We start from the raw sequence: 24319 nt of genomic DNA, 5'->3' as shown, positions 1-24319 counted from the left end.
CGCAGCCCGGGGCACTTCCTGCGAACTGGAGGAGACAAAGAGCAAAAGCCACAAAAAACACCAACCAGGACTCTGGCACAAAGCCTTCGTCTGGCTGTTGAAGAGCTGGGAGGAAAAGGCCATGCCTAGGCTAGAGAGAGTGAACCAGGTTATTTTAGCACCGGCACTGGAGCCAGGAGATTCTTCAAAGGAGGAGCAACAATGGTTTGAATAAAACCAAGGAAAGGGGTCACATCTCAATCACGACCTATTAGGACAGCAGCTTGATTAAACGGGTTCTTACTTCTGTTTTAAGGGAGTCTTAGCTCGTCAGAGGATTCAGGAGGCAGAAGAAACCTGAATTAACATTTTAGCCATGCAGTGTGTCCTTAATGCAATGTTGGGCAATTTCATCTTTTTTTTTTTTTTTTTTTTTTGCTTTTTAGGGCCACGTCTACAGCATATGGAGATTCCCAGGCTAGGGGTTGAATTGGAGCTGCAGCTGCCAGCCTATGTCACAGCCACAGCAACGCAGGATCCGAGCCTTGTCTGTGACCTACACCAGAGCTCACAGCAACACTGGATCCTTAAGCCACTGAGCAGGGCCAAGGATTGAACCTGCATCCTCACGGATCCTCGTTGGGTTCCTTCCCACTGAGCCATGAGAGGAACTCCTCATCTTTTAATCCACCCCACCTTCAAAATAAACTTAGGTGTCTTGACCTTGCCTCGTAATGAGCTGGGTGTCCTTGGGAAAGTGACACAAACTCCCCATACCTCAGTTTCCACATCTGTAAAATTGAGAATGAAAACAGTACTGAGACTAAAAGCAATAACATCCCACAGGCACTCAGTCCCCTTCTAAGAAGCCAGATCAAAGGCCAACAGGCACATGAAAAGATGTTCAGCATAAGTGCTCATTAGGGAAATGCAAATCAAACCACAGGAGATACCACCGCACCCCCACTAGAATGGGCAGAGTGAAAAAAGATAGGCAAAGAGGAGTGTTGGCGAGGATGCCAAGGATTTGGAAGCCTCACACGCTGCTCGCAAGGTGCTGCACCTGCAGTGGAAGCCAGCCTGACCGTTCTTCAAAACGTTAAACACAGAATTACTGCATGGACCAGCAATCTCACTGGGAGAAATGAAAACACTCGTCCGTACAAGGACCCCCCGAGGCCTGTTCAGAGCAGCGTTATTCACAACGGCCCCAAGGTGGCAACAGCTCAGATGTCCATCGGCGGATGAATGGGTACACAAAACGTGCTCTAGCCACATAGCAGGTAACAGTCACCTGTATAAAGGAGTGAAGTGCAGATGCACGCGGCAGCATGGATGAGCCTCAAAAGCGTTGCACGAAGCGGAAGGAGCCAGCTATGAAAAAACATAGCTACGGCTGGATTTCTATGAGATGTCCAGAAAATGCAAATCGACACAGACGGGAAAACAGAGGTTGGGTTTTGGAAATGGAAAGTGGTTGTCAATGGGCGTGAACTCTTTTGGCGGTGATAAAACTAAATTGGGGTCATTGGCGATACACCTGTAAATATACTAAAAGTCACTGAAGGGCACACTTGAAACAGGTGAATTTACGATATGTGAATTCGATACCTGAGTGACATACCTCAGTTCTGTGGCGTGTAAATTATCCCTCCATAAAGCTGTTAACTGAGAAGAAAAGGTGGCGGTTTGTCCAGGGCCTGACTTCGGCAAGGACACGTGGGACGGTGATTGCCTCCTTCTGTAGCCACTACAACCTGCGTTGCTTGTAGGCTGTCAGCCACTTGGACAGTAGAAGACTTACGAGTCTGCATAAAGCGACATCACATTCATCTTATGGGAGCAACATTGATGAATCAAATTCAGTCTGGCCTCCAGCACGGTGAGGGCTGAGACTCACAAAGTTAGAAACCTCGCTCTGACCGTTCAAGACTCTGTATTCTGTCTGTCTCCACAGCTACTGAAACAACAACAAACCCTAGGAAGAAGATAAAGGTTACCAGGGAGCACAGAGGACAAACATTCACTTTGCCCGGGGGGTGGTGGGTGCTCAGAGCTCAGTATAGCTCAGTAGAGCCCTTAGAGATCATCAGAATTGCTCCAGGCACAGAGAGGCCTAAAGGAAAAACTGGAATAAGGGCGGAGGGATCTGTGTGGGGCTTAGCTATTATACAAGGAATTCAACTAGGAGGGAGATAAACCACTTTAACTACATTTTCTGGATTTTTGGGGGCTGTGCCCTTGGCATGAAAAAGTTCCTGGGCCAAGGATCCAACTTGTGCCATAGCAGTGACAATGCTAGGTCCTTAACCGCTAGGCCACTGGGGAACTCTCATTTTCTGGATTTTTTTCTTTTCTTTTTCTCTCTCTTTCTCTTCCTTTCTTTTCTTTCTTTCAGGCTGCACCTTCGGCATATAGAGTCCAGGCTAGGGGATGAATTGGAGCTGTAGCTGCTGGCCTACACCACAGCCATAGCAATGCCAGATCCGAGCCTGCCTCGTCTGTGACCTACGCCACAGCTCATGGCAATGCTGGTTCCTTAACCCACTAAGCAGGGCCAGGGATCAAACCTGCGTCTTCATAGTTACTAGTCAGATTTGTTTCTGATGAGCCACGATAGGGACTCCTTTCTGGATATTTTAAATCAAAGTCTTTCAGGGTCAAAATGACTGGCAAATTCCTTCACCTTATAGACCTGAACTAAAATGTCAACCCTTCAAATGCATAATAATAGTCATGTATGCTGACCTCAGCAGTCACATGACTACTAACCACAGACCCACCGCACCCCCCAAGTCTTCCGACACACTTAACACAAGTGGCGGAGACATCTGCCCTTTGGCAAAGGAAGTGGGGCGCAGGACTCACCCCCTCCTGGGGGTGGCGGGGGGGGGCACTTCAAAGCTGAATTAGAACTGAAAGTCACCAAACAAACTTTTCGCAAAACTGAAGAATTTCCTTCGTTTGTAGAAAACATTATATTAAAGAAGCAGAATAGGATTCTTTTCTCTCCCGTTCACTTTGTTCCTCCTTCAGCATTTACTGGAACCCCACAGAAGGATGAGGCTGGCCAAGAGTCGAGGTCCTGGTGCTCATCATTCAGTGCACATGATGAATTTGGGGGTGCAGGGGGGCAGGTGGGGGTAGGGAGGCGGGGTGGAGGGGGACCCAGATCCACACGCACAGTTAAGATGACACAGACGTGACTCTAGGACAGAAGCGAGAAGTCGTGGGTGGGGAGGGCGGCTGCCTCTGCGAGAGGGGAAGGAGCCGAGAAGCTTCTCTGAGGAAGTGACATTTCAAGGAGAGAGGAAACCAGAGTGAGCAGCCAGAGGAAAGAGCATTTCAGAATGAGGGGCCAGCACAGGAAAGGGCCCGGCAATCGCCAGACCCATCTAAATGACAGAAGCTTGGCACAGGCACAGGCTCTCAACTGGTCACAGGATGCCACGGCCTAATAAGAGGGAAGGAATCCAGCTGCTTAAGACTTAACTCCTGGAACTATTGCCTTTGGAATGGATAAGCCATGAGATCCTGCTGTGTAGCACTGGGAACTATATCTAGTCCCTTATGATGGAGCATGAGGATGGGAGAAAAAGAATGTATACATGTAGGTGTGACTGGGTCCCCTTGCTGTACAGTAGACAAATGACAGAACACTGTAAACCAGTTATAATGGAAAAAATAAAAATCACTATCAAAAAAAAAAAAAAAGACAACTCCAGGCATGTTGCTAAGAAAAGGAACAGCTGAGGGGTAGCCTCTGGGCCACATACTCAGTTTCTAGCAAAAGGAAAAAATAAATAAAATAACAAATTAAAAAAAAAATTATCCCTGCAAACTTCAAAGCCAAATATTCATGTTTTGGGTTTTTTTGTGTTTGTTTTCTCCTTTTTCTTACTTTTTAGGGCCACACCTACAGCAGATGGACGTTCCAGGGCTAGGGGTTGCATTGGAGGGGAGCTGCCAGCCTACACCACAGCCACAGCAACGCCAGATCCGAGCCGCATCTATGACCTCGGCTGCAGCTTATAGTAACTCCAGATCCTTAACCCACGGATCAAGGCCAGCGACTGATCCTGCATCCTCGCGGATACTAGTTGGGTTCTTAACCCGATGAGCCACAGTAGGAACTCCGAAATATTCATGTTTTTTGTTTTTGTTTGTCCCACACGGAAGGTGAGGGATAGTAACACTAAACACGCAAAAATCAGCCTCTCAGACGCGCATCTGTTCCTGTCTCTTTTCCTGTCGGGTACCAGTACCATGTGTACTGGCCAATCCTTCCCACAGTTTGACGAGGGGATGTTCTGATGACCAATCAGGCTCAGAGAAATTGGGCATCTTGCCCTGAATGACACAGATGGCAGGTGGCAGGGCTCGGACGGTCTGCTCTTAAATCCTACCCGCAAATAGGGAGCCACCATCTGACTCAACAGAGCAAACAGTTCCTTGTTGAGATCATTTGTGCCAAACACTCTACAGCAGCTTAAGCCTGAAATGCATTCTAACCGGTGACTGCTGGTTTTAGTTCAGTTGGGCCTAACTCCTATTAGTTTTTGGGTTTTTTTTTGTTTTTTTTTCCTCATCCATCTACTTTTAGGGTTTGGGGGGCTTTTTTTTTTTTTTTGTCCTTTTTGGGCAGCAACCTCAGCATGTGGAAGTTCCCAGGCTAGGGGCTGAAACAGCAGCAGCCGCTGGCCTACACCACAGCCACAGCAACGCAGGATCCGAGCTGCATCTGCGACCTACACCACAGCTCACGGCAACACCGGCTCTTCCACCCACTGATCCGGGTCAGGGGTTGAACCCACATCCTCCTGGATACTAGTTGGGTCGGTTACTGCTGAGCCACAATGGGAACTCCTACTTTTAGGGGTTATTTTTGGTAGGAGAATTAGGATAAGTCACCATAGGAAGAAATATTCCTGAATATTAAATATTAACATTTTCATTCAATTAGAGAAATTTGAATTTCGATTTGACACGTAAAACAGTCTTTACTGAAACGTAATTGACATGCAGCAGTGTATTAGTTTAAGGTGCACAGCAAAATGATTGGACTTGGGTTCATCAATAATGATGACCATGGTAAGTTTAGTAAAGAGCCATCGTCTTATACAGACACAAAAGGAAAAGAAAAAAATACTTTTTGCTCATGTTGAGAATTTGTAGGACTTACTCTTTTAACAACTTTCATACATAATCTACAGCATGCTGGCGTTCCCGTCATGGTAGAGCGGAAACGAATCCGACTAGAAACCATGAGGCTGCGGGTTCGATCCCTGGCCTCACTCAGTGGGTTAAGGATCCAGCGTTGCCGTGACCTGTGGTGTAGGTCACAGATGTGGCTCAGATTTGATGTTGCTGTGGCTGTGGTGCAGGCCGGCAGCTGTAGCTCTGATTTGACCCTTAGTCTGGGAACCTCCATATGCCACAGGTGCGGCCCTAAAAAGAAAAAAACATAATAAAACATACAGTGTGCTAATCGTATTACTTATGATATAGATTACACCCCTAATACTTATTTATCTTATAACTGAAAGTTTGTACCTTTTCTACTTCCTTTATCATCTCCCCTCCCCTCCCCCACCCCCGTAATCTGATCTTTCTCTGAGTTTGTTTTTGAAGAATAATTGCCCTACCACCCCCTGTTAGTTCCTGTTGCCCAATATGGTGATTTGCCATTTCTGTACATGTCAAAATAATCTCCAGATAAGTCTAGTCACCATCTATCCCCCACACAAAGATGTTAGAATAATTACTGACTTTATTCCCCACACTGGGTGTTTCATAACCGTGACTCATTTCTTTTATAACTGGGAGTTTGTACCTCTTAATCTCCCTCACCTATTTCTCTCCTACCCCCCGCCCTGTCCCCTCTGGCAACCACTTGTTTGTTCTCTGTATCTACGACTCTGTGTCCGCTTTGTTCTTTTTTCGATTCCATATTATCATGGTATTTGACTAGTTTTATTTAGCTTAATACCCTCTAGGTTGACCCATGTTGTCAGAAATGACAAGATTCCATTCTTCTTTCTGGCTGAGTAATATTCCAGTGTGTGTGTGTGTGTGTGTGTGTGTGTGTGTGTGTGTGTGTGTGTACTTAAGTTGTTTCCGTATCTTGGCTATTATAAATAATGCAGGAATCACAACTACAGATGTGATAAATTCATTTGAGTAATTAAAAAAAATGAAAAAAATTAATGCAGGAATCAACACAGGAGAGAGATACATACATGTTTTTGAATTAGTCTTTTTGTTTTCTTTGGATAAGAACCCAGCCGTGGGCTTGCTGGATTGTATGGTAATTCTATTTTACATGTTTTGAGGAGACACTATTTCCTTTGGCGGGGGCGGGGGGGGCACCCCCCGACTCTGAGTGGAGGTTCCCCGGCCAGGGAGCCAACCGGCACCACAGTGGTGACAACGCTGGGTCCTTAACCGGCTGAGCCATCAGGGAAGTCTCAGATGGTATTTCCTTGAAAGGAAAATCACAAGCATCTCAACTCGCTGATTTCCTTTCCCGTGCAATTGACAAAAATCGGTATTTCTAACAGATATAAAAATAGATTGTTCAAACTAATAAGAAAACGTATCGCTGGATTTCCTTCCCCTGCAAGTCTGCCCACATACCTAGCGGTCCCGGCAGCCCTGTGAGGATACCGCGCTGGAGGAACATAAATGCCCTCTGGGGGCAGCACGGTGCCAGCCAAACCCCTGGCTTGACTGAGATCTGCTCTTCCCTGCATCTCTCACGGTTTCAGCGCCTGGCACCTCAGCAGTGCATCTGCACCTGCAAAGGGACTAAAGCCAGTAGCCAGCCTCTAACAATAATGACAGAGGCCAGCACGGACTCTACAGCAGAAACGCAAGGGGCGCAGGGGACCGTGTGTGACAGGGCCTAATGGCAGGGCTGGTCCACAGGCTGATTCCAGGGGGCAGGGGGTGGGGGGGAGCAAATAGAATCTGTCTTCCAAAGGCCATGATCTCCAATTTTCTTCTCTCAGATGCCTTGGCATTCTTTTCCCCTCCCATCTCCAAGAAAACCTGCTCTCAGATTTTTTTTTTTTTCAGAAAGAGGAAAGCCTCTTTTCTCAGACATTAATATGAATTTGAAATAAGCTCCTACTGAATCATATTCGAAATATTCCTTTGTAGCCAGTGGGGCTGAAGCCATTGGTCAGTTTTGACATCCCTGAATCCAAGGGGCACGTGATGAATGAAGCAAAGCCACTTGAAGTCCCTCCCCCAGACAGAACCATGCAGCCCAGAGGGGCCCAGGACCCCAAACTCAGAAGCAAAATCAGAGGCCATGAACTTGCACCTCTAGCCTATAAAAGGGTCTCTTTCCCAACTGCAAACCATCCACAGCTGAGTTAGTCATGATCCACCAAAGGTTGCCATCTTGTTGGGAACTGGATTTAAGAAGAAGTGGGCAATAAAAAAATAAAAATTAAATTAAAAAAAGAGCATATCACAATAAAGGCAGTCACATTAAAAAAAAAAGAAAAGAAAAGAAAAAAGAAAGAAGTGGGAAATAGCCTGTGATGATCTATGTGGGAAAAGATCTGAAAAAAGAACGGATGTGTGTGGAGTTCCCGTCATGGCACAGGGGAAACGAATCCAACTATTAACCATGAGGATGCGGGTTCGATCCCTGGCCTCGCTCAGTGGGTTGAGGATCTGGCGTTGCCATGAGCTGTGGTGTAGGTCACAGATGCAGCTCGGATCCTGCGTTGCTGTGGCTGTGGTGGAGGCTGGTGGCTGCAGCTCCGATTCAACCTCTAGCCTGGGAACCTCCATATGCCGCAGGTGTGGCCCTAAAAAAAAGAATGGATGTGTGTACACGTATAACCGAATCACTTTGTTGTGCAGCAGAAATGATCAGGTTGTAAATCAACTCTACTTCCATACAACTTAAGAAGTGGCCCATGCAGGAATCCTCACCTTCTGAGAGCCTTCCAGAGGACCTACCGCCTCTGGAGGGACTTACTATGTATTAGGGGACCACTTTGTTTGTTTGTTTGTTTTGTTGTTTTTTTCTTTTTAGGGCTGCACCTAAGGCATATGGAAGTTTCCAGGCTAGGAGTCTAATTGGAGCTGTAGCTGCCAGCCTACACCACAGCCACAGCAACGTGGGATCCGAGTCGCATCTGCAACCTACACCACAGCACATGGCAATGCTGGACCCTTAACCCACTGAGCGAGGCCAGGGATCGAACCCATATCCTCATGGATGTTAGTCTGGGTTTGTTACCGATGTGCCACCACGGGAACTCCAGGGGACCACGTTTTTGTCTTGTGTTTTAAACCACATGACCCTGCTACCCTGGCCACACTGGCCCTGAGCTGCCTGGGGCCTCGAAGAAGGGCAGGCAGCGTGTCCACAGAGAGGTCAGCTGCAGCCTGGGAAGAGAACCGGGATGCTCGGTGTTCGGCGACTACACAACCCCCAGCAAGGGTCTCAGGAGGAGTTCCCTGGTGGGGCGGAGGGTTAAGGATCCAGCATTGTCCCTGTTGTGGTTCGGATCACTGCTGTGGCTGTGGGTTCAATCCCTGGCCTGGGAACTTCCACATGTGTGGGTGCAGCAAAAAAAAAAAAAAAAAAAAAAAAAAAAGAAGAAAGGAAGAAAGAAAGAAAGAAAGAAAGAACGAACGAATGAGAAGACTCTCTGGGAATGAACATCTGCAAGAAACAGAGCAGAACTATGGCTCACAGAGCAGCCCAGAATCTGGCCACATGAGGGGAAGACACTGAAAGCAGAAGCCAGGGGGCCCGCCCGCAAACGGAGGCTCTGAAGCAGAGGTGAGACTTTTCAGATAAGGTAAGAGCAGAGTCCGCAGAGCCGCAGAAGCAGAGGTAAAGGCGCGAGGCATGAGTGTGAACAATTTCTTCATGTTACTAGAAGCAGCCCCACGTACAAGAGATATTCAGGGCCTATTGGGTTCAATAAAACCCATGATTTAAATTCATTTGACCTGTTAATTTTCGTTTCTTTAATGTGGCCAGTAGAAGATGGAAAATTATGCTACTGGCTCCCACTGATGGGGTGTGCTAACTCCATCAGGTCATTTCTCTCTCTCTCTCTCTCTTTTTTTGGCTGCACCCATGGCAAGCGGAAATTCCTGGGCCAAGAATCAAACTCACACCCCAGCTGTGACCAGAGCTGTGATAATGTCAGGCCCTTAACCTGCTGAGCCACAAGGGAACTCCACCAGGCCATTTCCTCCATGAGATCTTTTTTCCCCTTGGCCTATTACTTCCTTGAGAATTCTTTTTTTTTCTTTTTTGCCTTTTTTTAGGACCAAAGAACTTCCTGTGGCATATGGAAGTTCCCAGGCTAGGGGTGGAATCGGAGCTGCAACGGCCCGCCTATACCACAGCCACGACAATGCCAGATCCAAGCCGCATCTTCGAACTACACTGCAGCTTGCGGCAACACAGGATCCTTAACCCATGGAGGGAGGCCAGGGATTGAACTGGCATCCTCATGGATACTAGTTGGGTTCTTAACCTGCTGAGCCATTACGGGAACTCCTAGAACAATCTTATATCTCCAACACAAACAACCAACGAACTCATACACCAGCTAAGAAGACCCCTGAAAACAGAAATGACCCAGATTTTCACATTGGGAGGAACAGTTAAACAAGACAGACACCAAAAAATTGCTAGTTCCCTCACCTCCTCAGGACTAAGCCATACACTCAGGCCTGCGCCAGGTCCTGCAAGAGTTGGCTGGACCAGTGAAGGGCCCCTGGCCTCTGGCAAGGATCCTCCTTACCCATAACCCAGAAAGGAGTTCAAGGACTCACTCGTAAGTTTCTGAAAGGCGTGGGGCAATCCATTTGTTTTCCATTGTGTTTCTGACCTGTAACTGCTGATCTTTACCAGAGGTGTAAAAATCCGGTTCCAAGAGATAAATCGGGTTGAGAAGTCAATGCTTCTGTTCAATAACCTGATTAGAGTTGTCAGTTAGAACCCAGGACCCCAGAGTGGAAGAGACTCCCAGGCCACCTTGTCCAACACGTGAGAAATGAGTTCCCTCTACAGCACTTCTCCAGCCTTCGCTTCTGCACATCCCTTTGGCTTGCTCATCACCGAGGAAGCTCCCCGTTCTAACTCCAGGTGGACAGCTTGTTCGATTTCCACCCAGCTGACCCTGGATTCTTCTTCCAAACCTACAGAGTTTGTTCTATTTCTGTCTCGGGAGCAAACCTTTCAATGACGGGAACGCAGTGATCCCTCGTCTAGTGTTTTTCAGACTGAATATCCTTTTGTTTATCTTGGTTCTTTCTAAAGCCAAAGGAAAGGGGATCTGGCCTCTTGACCCTTGCGGCTGCTCTCTTGGGAATCAGCTTTGTCAATGTCTTCCCTTAAGTTCGGTGCCCAGAGGGGAACGGGCTACATCATCCTTGGTCCAAGCACCACATAGGAGGGAAGCAGGGCTTCGACCTCCCTGATTCTGGCACCACAGTTTCGTACACACAGTACCATACACTCCCTCATGTCATCCTCTTGAGCCCTGATGTTTTTTCTTTTTCTTTTCTTTTTTCTTTCTTTCTTTCTTTTTTTTTTTTTTTTTTGACCATAATCTCTGCCAAGAGAGGTCATTTTATTTATTTATTATTTACTTATTTATTTATTTGCTTTTTAGGGCCACGCCTGCAGCAGATGGAGGTTCCTAGGCTGGGGGTCGGATAGGAGCTGCCGCTGCCGGCCGCAGCCGCAGCCACAGCCACAGCCACGCAGGATCCAAGGCGCGTCTGCAACTTACACCACAGTTCACAGCAATGCTGGATCCTTAACCCACTGAGCAGGGCCAGGGATTGAAACCGAATACTCATGGATACTAGTCAGATTCCTAACCTGCTGAGACCCAGTGGGAACTCCCATTTTATTTCATTTTTATTTAAATTTTTTTTTTATTGGCATATACTTTATTTACAGTGTTGCGTTAGTTTCTGGTGTACAGCAAAGTGATTCATCTGTATCTAGATAGATAGATAGATAGATAGATAGATAGATAGATAGATAGATAGATGATAGACAGACACAGATATAGAGATGTATAGATTCTTTTTCAGATTCTTTTCCATGAACAAAGATACTGAGTACAGTTCTCTGTCCTGTACAGTAGGGCCTTATCCTGACTTCTTTCATCTCTACATTACCCTTTCCTGCTCTGGGAAAACCACAGCTTTAAAAAGCAATCTAAGTCTAGGAAGCTTTGTACAGCAACATCAAAAACAAGCATCCACAATGCTTCACAGCCCAAGCTGTTCCTGAGAATTTCCTGGAGGCTGAACAAATACTGAAGCCCACATCCACCCAGGAAGTCAGGAAATGTATTTTTAAAAGCTCCAGGCGACTATAATATGCATCAGGGGTGGAACCACTAAATCTCAAGAAACCATGACCCCGACGCCCGTGTGGGTCCAACTTACTTTTCCTTTGAACTGTGAGTCTGGATTTTTATTTCGAATCGAACTAGCAGAAGTGAACTGGTTCACTATAAACAACGCAGGGTCATTCAAGCCATTTGAGAGGTGGAGTTCACCAGGGAACAACTGAGACCTAATTGAAAATCAACTTAAAAGAACATCAAGCTTAGGCAACCTGGTTTATCATTGGCATGTTCGCTCCCTAGCTGGGTAATTGGTGCATGGCACGCAAACACACTGAAATTTCATTGTCTATAAAATAAAGGTCTAGGAGTCTTTAAGACGCTCTAAATTTCAGATTCAATTCCCGGAAAGCACTCTCAAAGGAAAAATTTGAAAGTCGTATCCTGCTCTCCTTTTGAAAGCATGTGAATTTAGCTATGGGAGTTTCACAGAAGCAAAAGTATCATTACACATGTGCAAATGGCCTCTCAAATTTAATTTATATTATTTAGTCCTGATTTTATTTTATTTTATTTTTATTTTATGGCCACACGGCGGCATATGGAAGTTCCTGGGGCAGGGATCAAATCTGAGTCATAGCTGCAACCTATGCCGAAGGGATGCGGATCGAACCGAGCTGCCACGGTCACATTCTTTACCCACCGCACCATGGCCTCCTATTCCTGATTTTAAACGACATCACATTTAAAGGAGAACTGGGTTTAATTTTCCCTTTGCACAGCCAATGTTCCCTCAATGCCTTGCCATGTCTCAAGACTACAGCACGTACTCGAAGTGGATCTATGGGCTCAGAAAGACAGCTTGGTGTATCAGCAAAATCAAACCACACAGTCAGTCTCCACCTTGGCACTGCTAACCGCCGCACCTCCGTTTCCTCATCAGTAAAATGAAGCTGAGCTATATCGCCCACCTTGTGAATAGAGTTACTGTAAAAACGGTCTAAGGGCTGCATATTTAGCATATGAACATTCCCAGGCTAGGGTTCAAATCCGAGATGCAGCTGCCGGCCTACACCACAGCCACAGCCACGCCAGATACTTAACCTGCTGAGCGAGCCAGGGATTGAGCCTGCGTCCTCATGGATGCTGGCTGGGTTTGTTACTGCTGAGCCACAACTAGAATTCCTATAAAGATTTTTTTTTTTTAAATGAACATTTGAAACTGTAAAGATCTTTAAAACGTTACATTTTTTTTTCCTTTTTAGGGCCGCACCTGCGGCATATGGAGGTTCCCAGGCTAGGGGTCCAGTCGGAGCTACAGCAGCCCGCCTACACCACAGCCACAGCAACACGGGATCTGAGCCGAGACTGTGACCTACACCACAGCTCACAGCAACGCTGGATCCTTAACCCACTGAGCGAGGCCAGGGATCGAACCTGCCGCCTCATGGAGGCTAGTCAGATCCATTTCTGTTGTGCCACAGCGGGAACTCCCTACAATATTCATTTTAAACGAGTTTTCAGCAGTTTCTTCCGTATAGGCCACGCAATGTTGATTCATTCATAAAAACCAAAATAGAGAGACAGCCATACCTGGAATCCTATTGAGTGTCACCCAGAAGTGTTCATCAGGACTGTAGGTGTCCCTGGACCAGGACAGTAAGTCAATCGCCTGCTGGTCTTGGAGCACAAAGTTGGCGAAGTTCCTCGTGAGGGCCACGTAGGCAGTGCCAAAATAAATGGTCATGTTGTGAGGCGGTGGGGTTTTCAATTTCATTGTTTTAATCACGAAGGAATTTTTTTCGCTCAGGTGCTCCCGGTGGACGTATCTAGTCCGTCCAATGGCGTGAGCGGGGGGCAGCACCCCCGGGGTGATGTTTTTCCCTTTAAATCCTTTCAGATACTGAACGATCTCCCTGTTGGTTTTCAGGGGGAAGTCCTGCCCGCAGGTGTTGATGGCGTATTTCCACGGGACCGCCGAGGCCACCAGATCCTCGATGCAGTTGAGGTCCGCCTGGAGCCTGGAAATCCCGCCGTAGACCACGGGCTCCGTCTTGGAAGCCAGGAAGGCATTCGGGAAGCAGCTCAGGAGGTGCTTCACTGCTTCTTTGAATGGACCTGTCGCCTTTTCATCCACATGGACACAGTAGACATTTTGGGGCATGTAAACCGCCCTGAAGAGCCTCTCAAAGGTGCCAAAGTCTTTGTGGATGGTCATCACGTAAGCCAAAGGGAAGCCGGCCTCTTCTTCCGAGAGTGTTTCTGTGATGTAGTGACTTTGAGCCAGATACTTGTAACAGGTAGTTTCATGGAGGGTCGTTTTCAGGGCATTCTCTGTTGTGTAAAAAACCTTCCCCTTAAAAATCTGCCGACAGGCTTCTGCCAACAGTGATGCATTGGCCAAGGATGCTCGAAAGACAGTTTTTCTCTGCCACAACTTGTTATTGTAAATGAATACGCAAATCAGGACGGTGACAAGAGATACACAGAAAAGACCGTGCTTCCAAGAGCCCATCCTTCCAAACCAGGAAATGAGTAAACCCTCTGGAGATCCGCTCAGCCCGTAGATATATTTAACTTACATTTTCTCCAGCATCCATGGCCGTGGTCTTGGCAGATGCCGTTCTGATCGGCTGCTCCGTGACCTTCCAGGGGGCCGTGGCCGTCCTCCTTCTGTCTTCCTTCCTTCTTCATTGGCCGCCGAGTTGCATTTCCACTTTGCTTTGACACCACGTTTCTGAAGCCACTCTTCTGGATTTGCTTTGCTCCGTCCCGCCTCTAACCTGCCACCTGTTTCTACACAAAAACACGTTGCCTCCGGGAGCTTCTGACTCCAACAGGTCTGCTTTTCCCTTCAGGAAAATCGCCAAGGGGTGAGGCCACCATTCTGCAAGTCACTGCTCTGAGACTTTAACCCCAGCCTCCTCTCCTGCCCAGAAGATTGGCCCCTGTGTCAGCTCTCCAACTTCCTATTAATCATTGCGTTCAACCGACTGCGTTTGTTTGCTTAACGGCGTTGCCAACTTAAAAGCGTCAGTTCTAAGCATGTGAACATTGCCTGGAGAGAGAGTCTGTCAATAAATATTTAGTGCTTAAAAATTAATCGCTTAACCTTGTCTTTTTCCACACATGCCCCTCCCCTCCACCCCGGGTTGGCCGCCTGTGCTATAAAGCACAGCATATGACTGGCTGTTGAGCCAGTTTCTTTCCAGCACTTAATCTTTCTCTGCTATAAGTGAAGGTCCTTAGAAAGGCACGTTAGCAAGCCCACCTCACCATCTAACTTACTACATCATTATGAATAAAGGCTAATTTAAAAAAAAAGCCACCCCCCCAAAAAAAACCCCAAACCCTAAAAGCCCATTAGCACCCAAATAGAGGCTAAAGCTGAAGTTAGTGACTGTGCACTTTATTTCACTCAAGCCCAGGTAGGATGTCGGGGGGGACCAGCCTGGTGCCGGAGAGTGAGGAGAGCGAGCCATCTCAATTTGGGATGTTCTAGAATTTAGGGAGAGAGGCTCTTAGGTGCGGATGTATAAATCCTTCCAAAGCAGTTTCTCTATCTGTAATAAATGAGAATAATCCTACCATCTTCATAGGTCAGGTGTGAGAATAAAATGAGAAAAGCTATCAAGAGTACATGGCCGGTTTGTAGCAACGTGGAGGGACCTAGAGATGATCCTACGAAGGGAAGTAAGTCAGACAGAGAAAGAGAAAGATTGTGTGCTATCATTTACATATGGAATCAAACGTATGATCTATGAAACGGAAACAGACTCACAGAGAGAGTTGCCAAAGGAGGGGGTTGGGGGAGGGATGGACTGGGAGTTTGAGTAGCAGGTGCAAAGTATTATATATATTGAGCAGCAGGTGCAACCTATGATATATAGGATGGACAAACGAGAAAGTCCTACTGCATAGCACAGGGAGCTATAGTCAATATTCTGCGAAAAAAACATAATGGAAAAGAATATGAAAGTGATACTTTGTGATACACCTGCTATACTTCAACTTAAAAAAAAAAGTCCATCTCCTGCGCAGCAATGAATGGGGCTGTGAGAGAAGGGTAAACAAAAGCCCCTCCCCCACAACTCTCCCGTAGGGGGGACAAAACACAATTACCACTTCTTTGCCACCTTCTTCTTCTTCCTTTCTCCTCCCTCTTTGAGCCCACGCCCTGGTTAGATTGCACGCCTACAATAACACTGATCAGCTTTGTTTTACTTGGTATTATTTACACAGAGGTGACCGGCAAACTGTGCGGACACGTGGGGGGCGGTTACTGCCGGGCTCACACGTGGCTCATCTCTTTCCAGCTCTCACCACTTGTCTGCACATACTAGGCAATCAAATACTTATTGACAGAGTGTAGAGAGATAGTTTGCTTTTCTCTGTTCCCTGATCACATTGGTGGGAGAGTCCTATATTTGTGACGTGCATTTTGTGATGTGTGGTCATCTATATTTGCATATGTGGACGTGGGGACATTCAAAGTACCTATTTTATTCCAATATGTCTTAATTATAAAGGAACAACATATTACGGATAGTTTGCAAACGTTTTCACGTCCTGTACTCTCATTTCCCTCTCAGCCATAGCCATACACGATTTGATTTTACCAGGAACAGGAGAGATGCACATTTGCATCCTGCATTTTGCACCTACGTCAGGGCATAACGTTTCCCATCCTGCTGTCATTGGACATTGTCTTCACAACCATTACCTTAGAACCCAAGGCTGGAGCTGTTATTTGTTGCGGTTGTTTTCCCACCCCACATGGAGGCTAATGCATTTACGTACGAGACGGTTGCCAACTCTTGTTTTGTACTTTTCAGGAGCAAAGGAAATGCTGAGAAAGGACCCAGTGAGGAGTTCCCATTATGGAGCCGCAGAAATGAATCCAACTAGTATCCATGAGGATGCAGGTTTGATTCCTGGCCTCGCTCAGTGGGTTGGAGATCCAGTGTTGCCGTGAGCTGTGGTGTAGGTTGCAGATGAGGCTTGGATCCAGAGTTGCCATGGGTGTGGTGTAGGCCGGCAGCTGCAGTTTCGAATTGACCCCTAGCCTGAAGACTTCCATATGCCTCAGGTGCAGCCCTAAAAAGCAAACAAAACAAAACAAAACAAAAACAAACAGCAAAAAAAAAAAAAAGAGAGAGAGAGAGAAAAGAAAAGAAAGGACCCAGTGAAATTCGCCACAACTGGGAGGGTCCTTCTTTACTTGTTTTATTTATCTAAAATTAAAAAAATTTTTTTTTCTTTTGTGGCTGCACCACGGCATATGAAGTTCCCGGGCTGGGGATCAAATTCCAGCTGAAGCTGTGACCTACACCACAGCTGCAGCAATGCTAGCTCCTTAACCCACTGCACTGGGCTGGGGATCAAACCTGCATCCCTGCCGCTGCAGAGACACTGTTGATCCTGTTGTGCCATGGTGGGATCTCCAGTCTTCACTCGTTTTAGGAATCGGATTCTACAGCAGGATTCAGGTGCATGCAGACTAGTCTGTATGACCCCAAATGAATTCACTCAACCTAAATACCTATTTACATAACTGTCTTTCATGTATCTGCCTAGAATTCTTTAGAACAAATCATTTCTTCCGTATAGTATTCATACAAGCGCAATCTTTTCTGAAATGATGAAAATTTTGCTAACTTTTATTTTCAATATCTCCCCTAGGAAGCCACTGTCCACATCAAATGAAACTGACCTTCAGGATGAATAAACGGAGCCATCAATGCCTAATTACCCTTGTCTAAACAAGTCAAATAACTCTTCCAGCTTTTTCTCCCAATATATCCAGATGATAACAGCACCCCTTCCTTTGTTTCTTTTGGCTATATCTCCTTATTCTTGGCACAGTTGCTTCCCTCAGAGATTTCATGCATAGAAGTATCTCTAATAATTTGCCTTTTCTTCTCTGAATTGACAACTCCCCGAGTTTCCAGTTACAGGGTAAATAACGTTTGCAAGTTGGTGCTTTGCTGCAGGGGAGTCCCTAATTGTACGTCACCCGAAATGCTTTGAGGGTTTTTTGATTTGGACAATGCTAGACATTTTTACAAGAATTAGTATCCGTATCTTTTTCTTTTTTGCATCAACCCGGTGCTAGCTCTCGGTGGTCCCTTGGGAAACGCTCATTCTTCTGATCCTCCTGGTTTTCCTGAACCCTCTTTGCAATCTCCCACTCATCATTCTTCTACACCTGGACACAATGCTCTCACCATTTGTGCAAAACAGTAGAAAGAGATGGTAATGCATCCCCAAAAAGAATGGCAATTCTTCATCCCAGCCTGAACATTGGATCAAAATTACTACCCCCATTGCTAACTTGGAGGCAGTGATTGGGTAGGATAGACTTCTGAAGATGCTGAGAACCAGTGCGGACGCCCAGCTTGGCCACCCAGTAAATGGCAAGGTGATGTCCCAGCATTCAACCTCTACTTGCTTATTTCTGCATAATGTACACGCTTATAAATTCTCACTCCGGATGGAAACTAGTTTTTACTCCACTAAGCAAACTGCACTGAGAGTTTAATCGCAACACCTGCAGAAAGGGAGAAAAGGGCTCCTTTCCAGGGATGTGGATCCTCTGCCCATCATCCTGTCTTACTTATTCTTGGGGCCATGTGGTACCCGAAGTGCTCATCACCTATTCGTCTCATCATGACATCACCTCTGTGCCTCAGTTAGAAACCACGAAGATGGAATGGAAACTTTCTCAGAGGCCACAGAGGTCCGGCAGAAAGAGCAGCTTGGGTTCAACCGGTTTTAAGTGCATGTGACATTTTTTCTTTTTCACTCCTTCCAGCTCTTTCTCGACCCGGGCTCTCTTTCCTCTCCCTCTTGTTTCTTTCTCTATGTATTTACTATTGCTGAAGTCTGTTTAACCCTCATCCTGTTTTTTTTTTTTTTTTTTTTAACCACAGGAAACAGGGGCTTAAAATAGCTCTGGAGGGTGGTGTGAGAAAAAGAGAAGGGGAGCGAGAAAGCGGGGGTGGGGGATGACACGGTCTGGATTGTGTGTCAGAAGGGCCAGGGTTGGGTCCTAGCCACTCTTGACAGCCTGGACCCTGGGGGCAGTCATTGGATCTCATACCTCACAGCTTCCTCTGGGGCAAATTTGAGAAAAAAAAAAACTCCGGCTGTTACTAGGGAGGCGGGGCTCCAATGGCAGCATCCTCCCAGCCAGGATACCATACCTCAGAGTCTCAGTTTTTTTCCAACATCAACCTCCTGGTGGAGCTGGGAAGATTCCAGAAGTAATATACAGAAAGCACCCAGCTGGGAGCTGGCCAGAGACAGCAGAGCTAATTTCAGATGTTGGGGGAAGGGGAGAGCCATTGGAAAGAAAAAGAGTGGGGAGGAAATAGAGAGGGTTGCAATCGTTTACCATAAAATGACTACAAAACAGGATAGCAGGAAAATGCAAGAAAAAGCTGGTTCTGATCAAACAGTCAATTAAATATCATGGGGGCATCCAAAGCCTTGGCAAAATGCTGACAGGTGAACAGCACCTCAAGGTTAGGAGGATTCTGTGTCCCCAGAGCCTTTTTCCAGGTGCACTGGCCCCTGAAAAGACACCTGACATCCTTCGGCTTCCATTGGCAAAGGGTAAGGGGGGAGGCTGAACCCAAGAAGCCCAGAGGTTTTCATAGTCAAATCTCTCTCTGCTCCGAATATCCTCAGGTTTAGACCTGGCTGGATTTGAGAGGCTGGGTGTCAAGGGGAGAAGGTGGAACAAGGGACCAATTCCAGTGCAGCTGAGTGCCTTCACCTTTCCTGACCTCTGCTCTTTCCTTCCTCCACTCTGGTCTTCACGAAGTCCTTGACTTGATTTTGAAGTTATGGGAACTCATCTCTACAGCGAGTGTTCCCAGCCCGGGGACATCTTGAGCATCTGATAGCCCTTCCTCCTGCACTGCTCCACGCGATCAGAACAGGGCAAAGAGCGGGATCCCCTAATCTTAGGGTCCGTAGCTGCTGGAATTGCGGTGTCCCCATTTCTTCTCAAATCTCTCAGTTTACCAGGAAATCCTTAATGCCTATGCAGTGCTTGGCCAACCCACCACTGGATGGGGAAAGACCTTCTTTGGAAGAGAGGATGAACGACAGCCAAACTGAAAAAGCAAGGAAGATAGAAAAATAGCTCTGTGTCTGGCAAAACCTGAATTCACTTTGTAGGTCTGCCTTTAATTCTGGAAGATGGATTTTCATAGAAACTACTGGCAAAACAACCTCATCACTTTTCTAGCTGGTCCAGGGCTTCTTTTTCAGTTTTGCACCTGATCAAAGGAAGTGCATACTTCACAGGAACATTGCAGGGATTGAGTAATTCAATAAGGTCTGTTTTAAACACCAGACAGTGCCAAGTACTTTATTAGAGTCTGGCAACATTTTCTCTTTGACTGAAGATGCAAACCATTAAGTCAGAAACAAACATCATCCTTTAATAAAAAGTTAAAGTTGTGACTGAGATATATATAGGGATCCTAATGGCTTAAGAAGACAAATGAAAAATCATGGTCCCCAGTAAGTATGTCACATAATATGCAACAATATACAACAAGTGCTATGCTTTGAAAAACCTTTAGAAACAGAAATCGCAACGATTCATTTACGCATTCAACCTTTTTTGTGTACCTTATGCCAGTCACTATGCTAGATTGTGGAAATATAGAACATAAATGTAGCCCAAATGAGTACAAGCCTACTGGATCTTAAATTGCCATTGGGGATCAAATAGAGGAATGTTTCCTAATCAAATTTGTAAGCGTTTGCCCGGCAAAGGAAACTGTAAGCAAAACAGAAAGACAGCCTACAGACTGGGAGAAAATATTTGCAAACGATGCGACCAACAAGGGCTTAATTTCCAAAATAGTCAAAGAGCTCATACAACTCAATAGCAATAAACAAAAACAAAAACAAAACAACCCAATCCAAAAAATGGGCAGAAGACCTAAATAGACACTGTTTATTTATAACGGGAGAGTATTCAGCTATTAAAAAAATAAAATAATGCTATTTCATTATCATGCTTGAGATTATTATACTAAGTGAATTAAGTCAGACAGTGAAAGACAAAAGTCATGGGCTATCACTTGGATGTGGAATCTAAAAAATGATACAAATGAACTTGTTTACAAAACCCAAATAGGCTCAGACATAGAAAACAAACTTGTGGCTACCAAAGGGGAGAGGTAGGGAGGGATAAAATAGGAGTTTTGTTTGTTTGTTTTTCCTTTTAGGGCTGCACCCTTGGCATACGGAGGTTCCCAGGCTCGACGTCAAATTGGAGCTACAGTTGCCGGCCTACACCACCACGGCCACGGCCACGGCCACAGCAACACCAGATCCAAGCTGCATCTGCGGCCTACACCACAGCTCACAGAAATTCAGGATCCTTAACCCACTGAGCGAGGCCAGGGATCGAACCTGTGGCCTAATGATTCCCAGTCAGATTCGTTTCTGCTGAGCCACGACGGGAATTCCAAAATGGGAGTTTCGGATTAGCAGATACAAACTATTGTAAATAAAATAGATAATCAACAAGATCCTGTGGCATATATAGCACAGGGCGCTCTATTCAATACCTTGTAATAAAGTATAATAGAAAAGAACCAGAAAAAGAACATACATATATATTCATTTTATTTATTTATTTATTTATTTATTTATTTAGAGTGACTTTCTTTTTTTTTAATTTTTTTTATTTTCCCACTGTACAGCAAGGGGGTCAGGTTATCCTTACATGCATACATTACAATTACATTTTTCCCCCAGCCTTTCTTCTGTTGCAACATGAGTATCTAGACAAAGTTCTCAATGCTATTCAGCAGGATCTCCTTGTAAATCTATTCTAAGTTGTGTCTGATAAGCCCAAGCTCCCGATCCCTCCCCCTCCCATCAGGCAGCCACAAGTCTCTTCTCCAAGTCCATGATTTTCTTTTCTAAGGAGATGTTCATTTGTGCTGGATATTAGATTCCAGTTATAAGTGATATCATATGGTATTTGTCTTTGTCTTTCTGGCTCATTATATTCATTTTATATATGATATATGTATGAATCACTTTGCCGTACACCAGAAATTAACACAGAATTGTACACCGACGATTCTTCAATTAAAACAAAATAGAGGTAATGTTTTCTGGAAGCCATCTAGCTCCTTTAATCTCCTCTCTCCTCTGCTCTTCCGGCAAATCGGCCCCTCCCTCCCTCTCTCCCGCTCGGTTCCCAGGAGGATTAAGTTGCCTGGCAGCACCCTGCAGCGAAAACTCTCCTTCCCTGTAAGGCAGAGGCGGCTAACCCTGCAGGGAGAAAGTAGAATAACAAAAGCTGGAATGTGGAAGCGCAAAGTTCTGCTGGTCAAACGCCCCACCCCACCCCCGCCGCCCCCCGCAAAGATCTGTCCTTCAGCGAGCGTCTCAAAGACCGAGCTTTAGACGGAGTGGTACCTGGAGTCTTGGCTCAGGTTACCGCTGTCCAGGTGCTACCCAACACCAGCTGCTCCCTTCCCTGCAGAGGCCTGGAGGCTTTGAACCTAACGCTTCCACCTCCGGAAAAATTAAAAGACGTTTGCAGGGGGGAAATAAATGCTCTTGATAGAACTGGAGCTCCCACGAGGATGCTTTAATATAAGAAGAGCCTGAGATGATTATTTTCTGGTATTTTCCTGAGGCTCCTGTCCAGTTTACCCCCTCAGAGGTTGCTTTTCCCAGGGAAAGAACTCTTGGATTTTCTTCCCAGATTCTTTGTGCTTAAGGGTCAGCCTGAAACGTAGTCCCAGGCGGGAAATCCTGTAGCCCCAGACCTGGTGCGACCTTTAACAGCCTTAGACCTGAGTTCCTCCCAAAGGCCTCCTTGCTGAGGAAGGGAGATCACAAGGGGACCACAGGATTTAGCAGGATATCAAAATCCTCCTACATTTAGGATTTAGCAGGATAACTTACCTGGGCTGGAAGTTAGGAGGCCAGATGCTAGCTTCTGTAATGCAAGCTATATATTTTGAGCAAGTCACTTCTTTTTTTAAATTTTTAAAAAATTTTTAAATTCTTAAAATTACGGTTGATTTACAATAATCTATCAAATTCTGCTGTACCGCAAAGTCATACATTGTATGTACATTTCTATATATATGTATACATTTCTATATATACATTTCTGCTGAACAGCAAAGGCATACATATATATACATTCTTTGGTCAGATTATCTCCAAACCCCAGCTTCCTCCGAGGCTGGGCAACCAGGAGAGCCTATTCGTCACATACTCTTCCAGGAATGAATTATGATTCATGCTCCAAGGAACAAGCTAAGGGCTATTATGCATTTATCCAGACTCCTCTCTTCCCAGAAATGGTTAGAAATCATTTATAAAATTCACTGGGGCTTTAAAAACAAAATTTACGTGAGTAGCGTCAAGAGAAGCCAAAGGAATAGCAAGTTAACACGTTTTGAAATGACTGATTCCTTAGAAAGACAAACAGAAGTCTAACTTGCGGGAAACAGAGTTTTCTTCTGTGTCTCGAGATGATGAAAAATGATCATTGTCTATCTACTTTCTCCTGCTCTCCATATTTTCTAAAATGGTCATGAATTCTTTTTCTAACTGGACAGGAAAAATTCTAATGGCCTCGACTGGCTCTGTTTCCCCTCATCCTATGCGGTGCTCCAGGGGGATCCACAATTCAACTTCCTCATTAGTATCCAGTGTCCTCAATCTCTTGGCCACCTGGCATTCTGCATCATTTGCAAAAGAGTAAAAAATAGACACTAGTCCATAGGAATTTTGCTAGAGAGGTGAATTAAATACGTTGTGTGATGCTGCATCTTTTACCAAGAAAGGAATGAAATTATCAAGTAGATACTTGTATATCTGTGTACATCAGTGTTTGACAAACCCTGCCCGGATGTGACGGAGGAGATGAGGGGGAAGAAGCAGCAGGTCTGAAGACTAAGGACTGGGTCCTCTGATTCCGAAAGAGCCAGGCAAGCCTAAGCATCTCAGCAAGAGTTGATTTTCCATTCCTTGGCAATTGCCTAATTATGTCACTGCAGCCCTTAACAGGGTTGTGGCCATTCAAAAATTACCTGTTTTTCCCTGCTCCTTTTGGGTTCCCTTCTTTTCTCTAAGTACCCTCTCCGTTCTCCTACTGACCCCCTCAACCTGTTCTTGTCCATAATTAGCAATAGAACGTTTAAATTCCATACCCACCACAGAGACAACTGGCAACCCACGAAGACAAGGAAAAATGGCTTAACAGACATTTTTAAAATTTACTTTTAGCTTCTAATTTGTGATTGCCAAGGGGGAGAGGAGAGGGAGTGGGATGAACGGGGAGTTTGGGGTTAGTAGATGCAAACTATGACATTTAAAATGGATAAGCCAGGAGGTCCTCCTGTATAGCACAGGGAAATATATCCAATCTCTTGGGATAGACCACGATGGAACATAATATTTAAAAAAGAAAGTATGGGGTTCCCATTGCGGCGCAGCAGTAACGAACCATGAGCATCCATGAGGACCCAGGTTGGATCCCTGGCCCCACTCCATGGGTTAAAGATCCAGCATTGCCATGGGCTGTGGTGTAGGTTGCAGACGCGGCTCGGATCCTGCATTGCTGTGGTTGTGCTGCTGGCCAGCAGCAGCTGAAGCTTCAATTAGACAGCTGGCCTGGAAACTTCCATGGGCCCAGGGTGCGGCCAAAAAAGAAAGAAAAAAAGATGTTACTTATTTTTGACATTTTCAGCATTGATTGTAATGGTCTTTTACATAGTAAAAAAAAAAAAAATTCATGTTAAACAATTGAGGAACTCATGAGCAAATTATAGTGCATCCATACTTTGAAAAAGAAATTGTACCACATTTTCCAGAAGATAGGGAAATTATTCTGATATATATATATATATATTTTTTTTGTCTTTTTAGGGCCATACCCACGGCATATGGAGGTTCCCAGGCTAGGGGTCGAATTGGAGCTGCAGCTG

General features: G+C 45.6%; 1 protein-coding gene across 2 annotated transcripts in view; it reads right to left on the bottom strand.

Annotated features, from left to right (window-relative positions):
* The window catches only part of LOC125134979 (N-acetyllactosaminide beta-1,6-N-acetylglucosaminyl-transferase-like), a 90022-nt gene extending 75576 nt beyond the window's left edge, over window positions 1-14446 (bottom strand). The window contains exon 1 of one of the 2 annotated variants that reach the window (XM_047794534.1): window positions 12924-14446. In XM_047794534.1, coding sequence (XP_047650490.1) covers window positions 12924-13845 — 922 coding nt within the window. In that variant the 5' untranslated portion in view covers window positions 13846-14446. The remainder of the gene's footprint in view (window positions 1-12923) is intronic. The other variant, XM_047794532.1, reaches the window with a different exon arrangement.
* Between the last annotated feature and the right edge of the window lie 9873 nt (window positions 14447-24319).

This window comes from Phacochoerus africanus, chromosome 9 (assembly GCF_016906955.1).
Source record: "Phacochoerus africanus isolate WHEZ1 chromosome 9, ROS_Pafr_v1, whole genome shotgun sequence".
Lineage (NCBI taxonomy): Eukaryota > Metazoa > Chordata > Mammalia > Artiodactyla > Suidae > Phacochoerus > Phacochoerus africanus.
Note: the sequence above shows the minus strand (reverse complement) of the source record. Positions and strands in the feature narration are given on the sequence as shown.